The sequence below is a fragment of the Gekko japonicus genome, unplaced genomic scaffold (assembly GCF_001447785.1).
Source record: "Gekko japonicus isolate JY-2015 unplaced genomic scaffold, Gekko_japonicus_V1.1 scaffold489, whole genome shotgun sequence".
In the NCBI taxonomy this organism is placed as follows: domain Eukaryota; kingdom Metazoa; phylum Chordata; class Lepidosauria; order Squamata; family Gekkonidae; genus Gekko; species Gekko japonicus.
This window is the reverse complement of record NW_015170288.1, coordinates 600,556-606,083: the sequence shown is the minus strand read 5'-3', so window position 1 is coordinate 606,083 and position 5,528 is coordinate 600,556. Positions and strand designations below refer to the sequence as shown.

The 5,528-nt window shown below is 52.3% G+C and overlaps 1 protein-coding gene across 1 annotated transcript; it reads right to left on the bottom strand.

Annotated features, from left to right (window-relative positions):
* Positions 1-229: 229 nt before the first annotated feature.
* Positions 230-3,128, bottom strand: SLITRK5 (SLIT and NTRK like family member 5). Its single transcript, XM_015417874.1, has one exon. The coding sequence runs from the start codon at positions 3,126-3,128 to the stop codon at positions 240-242; it is 2,889 nt and encodes a 962-aa protein (XP_015273360.1). The 3' UTR covers positions 230-239.
* Positions 3,129-5,528: the final 2,400 nt, after the last annotated feature.

Here is a 5,528-nt window from a genome sequence, read left to right as displayed (position 1 = left end):
TCTTAGCAGCTGTAAAAAAAAAACACAGAGAAAGAGAACAATAACTATGGAATCAGCACACCCTTTTGATAGCTTTTCCCGAAGCTGGAAATTCCTGTGCCAAGGCACTTCACCTTCCAACAAAATGAAGCAAGGAGGTGGAGGGGCAGGAGAGGGGATGTGAAGGGGAGAAGATAAACATTGTGTTTTTCCTTGTGTGTGGTTGTTAAATACAAATGCTCTAGGGGAGAGAAGAGGTCTCAGAACTGACTGAATGTGGTCTGTTTTTCCAACACTTCGAGGTAGTCCGGCTCTGCATTTAGTTTTGCTTTTAGCTCCAAGTATTCGTTCCTGTTTGGCTCTACATAAACAGTACTTGGGGGGGTATAGAGCACTGTCTCCCGGATCCTGCTGTCCCCCGGGCCGGGATGCAAGTAGGGATGTGGGGGACGCCTAAGGTCATAATTAGGGGAATAAGTGTAGGCAGTTGGGGGGAACTTAGGGTACTCAGGAAGGTTACTGCCCCCCAAGGTGGAAGAAGGACGTTTATCGGGCTCCAAAATGCCCCTGTAAAAACGGTCAGCATCCTGCACAGGGGATAGCAATTCGTCCCGAGGCTCAATGGTGCTCACACTGTACGTGGGGCTCCGAAGGGGCTCCTCTTGGCCCCCTGGAGCTGCTGGGGACTGCCCCAAGGCCTGCGGGGGTGGTGGGGGTTGGGGTTGGAGGTGATGGTTGCTGTAGGTCACCTTGAGCTCATGGAGGTCTTTGTAATCCTCACCCGCGTTGCCCTCCCTGGAGCGATAGATTGGGTTCTTGCACATGTGGCCTAAGGGGTGCGGGATGTACTCGTAGACGTGTCCTGCAGGGGTTTTCACCTTGGGCAAAGCCGGACCTCCTCCTCCTCCACGGTGAAGATGCTGTGGATGTTGCTGGTGATGGGCATGGGCGTGAGAATGGGGGGCTCCCCCTCCTGTGTACACGCTGTACTGCATGTTGAAGGAGCTGACGTCCGAGTTGTTAGTGCTGGCGTGGTCACCACCCTGAACCTTCTTCCTGCGCTTCATGACCAACACAAAGAGACCCGCAGCCACAAACACAGACATAATGAAGACCAGCAGCAGGCTAAGGATCAGCACCGATAAAGGCACCGTGGAAGAAGAGGAGGAGGAAGAACCACCAGAAGGTAATGCTGCGTCGTCCTCCTCCGAGGTGCTATTGGGCTGCCCAGAGTTGGAGAAGGGGGTGGTCCTTGCTGGTCCCTGCATGGATGATGGAGTGGGCGTGGAAACAATGATGTCAGAGTAGTCCGGGCACAGCAGCTCTGCTTTGATGCTCCTCATGTCATGCTGGGCAAATTTCTTAGGGGACTCACAGATTACCTGGTCCACAAGGACGCCCGTGTTGAGTTGCTCGAGCCACAGCTTCATGCCCACCACATCGCACGTACAATCCCACGGGTTCTCGTGGAGATCGATCTGCAGCAAGGATTTCAGCTGGTCAAGCACTCCACTCACAGGCAGGTAGGAGAAATGGTTGCTCCTCAGGCTCAACCTGTAAAGAGTCAAGCCAGAAAAAATGCCCCCAGGCAAAGACCTCAGCAAGTTGTTGTTGAGAAACAGGAGCTGCAAATTGGGCACGGGATCAAAAGTACCCGCTTCAATTTCCCGGATCACATTATACTGCAGGAAGAGGTACTGCAAACTTTGGAGCCCATAGAAAAGCTCCGAGGTCAGTCTCTCAATCCTGTTGCCGTTCAGGTAAAGCCTCCGCAAGTTAGTTAGATCCGCAAAGGCCCGGTCCTGAATGGATGAAATGCGATTGTTGCCCAGGTGGAGCAAATCCAATCCAGTAGCATCCAGAAAATCTGACCGGTGCACCTGCATGATGTAGTTCTCGGTCAAATACATCTTCTTGGGGTTGTAGGGTTTGGGCTGAAGCTCCGAGATGTTCTCTATCTTCCTCTCCTGGCAGTTGACGTTGAGGCCCAAATCAGAGATCTGCAGGTTGCAAGTGCAAGCCGTGGGACACTCCAAAGGCACCGGAGATTTGGTCTGGTAGGCGATGCTGGGCCCATAGTTACTGTATCCCAGGTCCTTGGAGGGCAGGCGAGAGGTGGGGCGTACCCTGGACTTGTTGGGCTGGCGGGTCCCCTTGGGTGGCTTCAAGTGCGATTTGTAAACAGCTGAGGAGGAAGTAGCCACAGAGTTCACCGAGGCCGGGGTGGTGTGGAAATACCCTGTAGTGCTCAGCGGGGTCTGTGGTGGCATCTCGTAGTCGGAGATGAGCCTCCTCGGGCAAAGCTCCTGCTTGGAGACCTCATCCAAATCCCTCCCGTGCAAACGGAAAGGCGTTTCACAGACCACGTCCCCCACCAAGGCGGAATAGGAGATGCTGTCCAGCCAATCCTTCAGGGCGATCAGCTCGCAGGAGCAATTCCAGGGGTTCTCCTCCAGCTGCAGCTCCACCACCTTATCCATGTGCTGCAGGAGGCCCAGGTAGGGCAGCAGCTTCAGCCGGTTGCCCCTTAAGTCGAGGTGAGTCAAGGGCACAAAACGGAAGAGGTTGTTGGGCAACGAGGAGAGGAGATTGTCGTTCAGGATCAGCACCTGCAGCAGGTGCAGCTTGCTGAAGGCGCTGGGCTCGATGGCGCTGATGTAGTTGTAGTCGACCTGGAGATACTCCAAGCTTTCCAGCCCCACAAAAGTATCATCCCGCAATACCTCCAGTTTGTTGTTGTTCAGGTGGAGCCTCCTCAAGCCCCTCAGCCCGTGGAAGGCCCCCGTTTCGATGTCCTGGATGTCGTTGCTGCCCAGGTGCAAGATCGAAGCCCCGCTGTAATTGACGAACTGGTTGGGGTAGAGCCTGTTGAGCAAATTCCCAGACAGGAGGAGGTGGTACACGGGGAATCTGGGAGGGCTGATCTCAAAGAGGCTGATGATCCCACGGTTCTCGCAGCTGACTGTCAAGACGCCGTCCTTCTCCTCACAAGGACACCCGTTGTCACAGATCTCCCCATAATACTCGACGCTCTCTGCCCACGCCAGGACCAGAGACGTTAAAGCAAAAGCTATGGTCTGCACCATCCAGATATGCATTTTCCTGTTGAGATCCTGCTCCAAAGTCACTGTAGAGCAGCAAGCATACATGTTATCTCCTGCGGAGGAAATAGAAGAGAAAACAAAACGGCAGTGTGACACAAGGACACAGACCCATGCCTGACAAAGTTGAAGGGGTCTAACAAAAATGAGGAAGAGGCGCATTGGATTTTTTTTTCCTTCTAACTGCCAAGTTTGGATGCTTTAAAAAAACACCCAGGGGGTTGATATTAGATTTACTTAAAATAATAACAAATTTGCTGAATTTCTAAAGATAAGGTTACCATGGACATACATTCTGTTCCTAATCGTAAGAGGGCATTTCGATCGCTTGCTTTTATTTTTACAGTCTGCTTCTCTCCCCCCCCCCCCCCCCCCTGACCTTCTGAAGCCATACAGAGACTAAGAATATCGTTTGTGCCTCCCCCCCCCCCCCCCCGCAGATCCTGTCCATAAATATACATAAAATGGCTGTCAGTTCAGTTACTCGGTTCTAATTTCAGAGAAGAGAAGCACCATTCGAGGAGGTTCTCAACCTCACCGATCGCTCACTCGACCCAACCCCCCCTTCCTGTTTCAGAACCTTCCAAATGAACAGCAACCTGCAAGGAGGTCTTCCCCCATTTTTTGCCTAAGCATGCAGCTTTCTTCAGGGTTCTCCCCACCACCACCACACACAGGCAAACACACAAGCAGGCACTATTTCCCTGGTTGCTGTTTAAACCACCGCAAGGTATAAAACATCAGGGGTGACAGGAGCGATTGCACGGCAGTAATATTTTGATTTGGTAAAAAAAAAAAAAAAGGAAAAGAAAAAAAAATCTGGAAAGGGTGTCTCCAAAATGCCCAGTTCCCCAAAACAGGCTCCATAAAGCCGGTGCAAAAAGCAACAACAAAAAAACGTACAGTTTCTTAATCAAAAGAAAGGGGGGGTGTTCTATCACAAGTGATGGAATTCTCCAGCAGAGTAATTTAATCGACGCCCCCTCATCATCTTGCGCGCTTCCAAAATAAATAAATAAACAAACAAACAAAGGACGGGCACTAGCCACGGCCGGAATATTTATGAATTCTTGTTACAGGCGAGATTCCCACCCCCTTTAAAGAAGTCATCACGGCTCGCTTTGATTGATCCGCTGGCAAACGAGTGGTTTTCATCAAAGCACTGGCCGGAAAGCAGCGAGGGAATAGGGGCATGCATGGAGGTGGGGGGAGAGAAAGCATCCTCCTTCGGCCGCTCACCCCGAAATTTGGCAAACGCGCCAGACCTGAGGATTGTCCCCCTGGCCTCGGCCATCTCTGACAGACTGATTCTTCCCCACGCTCGTTCCTTTTTTTTAATGCGAGCGAGAAAAACTCCCTGATTGCAATGGAGGGAGCTAAGCGGGTCTCCCAGGGGCATCTCATCCCTAAGTCCAGGAGCCGTGGAGTTGCTGTTTCTCAGCTGCCATAGTGGCTGCCAGCACCCTCCAAGCCTTCCAAGGAGAAGGCATCCGAGACAGGTGGATGGGGAAATACCCCCCTCTCGCGCACACATACACACAGAGAGCATTCTCTCCCTCTGACCCATGTCTGAAATTGAGTCTCTGAAACTGCATCCACACACACCAATTCCCTCCTCTCTGGCTCCCCAGGAACGTCCCCTAGACTTGTCTGACTGCAATCTCGAACATGGAAGGCATTAGGGAGAGGGGGAAGGGACCAGATTAATGAATCTCACAGCCTTCAGCCATGGGGGGGGGGTTTGTCTTGTGTGTGTGTGTGTGTTAAATAAAAGAGGAAGGTTTGCAAAGCCACTCAGGGGTCCAGGAGATTTTGCGGGGGGGGGGATCATAGACTCCCTGCCCCCACAGCTCTCCCCTCCTCCGTGGCACAGATCGCCAAGCATCTGGTCTGGGTTCAAGGGTTTTGCAGCAGAAGCAAAGCAGGGGTAGGGTGGAAGTCCTTGATGCTCCCCGGCTGAACAGTCCGGGGCTAACGGAAAGCCAGAAAGGCAGATTTCTCTCTGGCGCGCTCTCTCTTTCTCTTTCACTGCATCAAGCAATGAATGGGGGGGGGCGCTGCTTCTATCAGCTTCCAGCTCGCCGGAGCTATAGGTCCAGGAGCTGGCAGCTGTTCTGCATTCCTGATCTAAAATCCTTTTTCTGACTTCTTTTATTATTATCATTCTTTCCTCAGTGTGCACCCAGGATTTATTTCAAGGATAAGTAGCATCAGCCCCCAGTTACTGGCATGCTCCTCTGCCCCCCCTCCAAAGGAAGGGGGGCAGGATCTGGTGCTGGCGAAGAGGGAGGGGGGGATAAAAGTTGAATGTGGCAAAGAGGGAATTGCCGAGCAATCCGGCTCCCAAGGAAAGGAGAATAGGAGAAGCTCTCAGAACGGGTGACTGGATTTGTTTGGGGGGGTTTTGGGACAGAGAGGGGGGGATGCCTTTCTTTATTCAATGCCCAT

What these genes read in the sequence shown, in the direction of transcription:
- SLITRK5 (XM_015417874.1), bottom strand. Translation starts at nt 3,128, where the DNA reads ATGTATGCTTGCTGCTCTACAGTGACTTTGGAGCAGGATCTCAACAGG.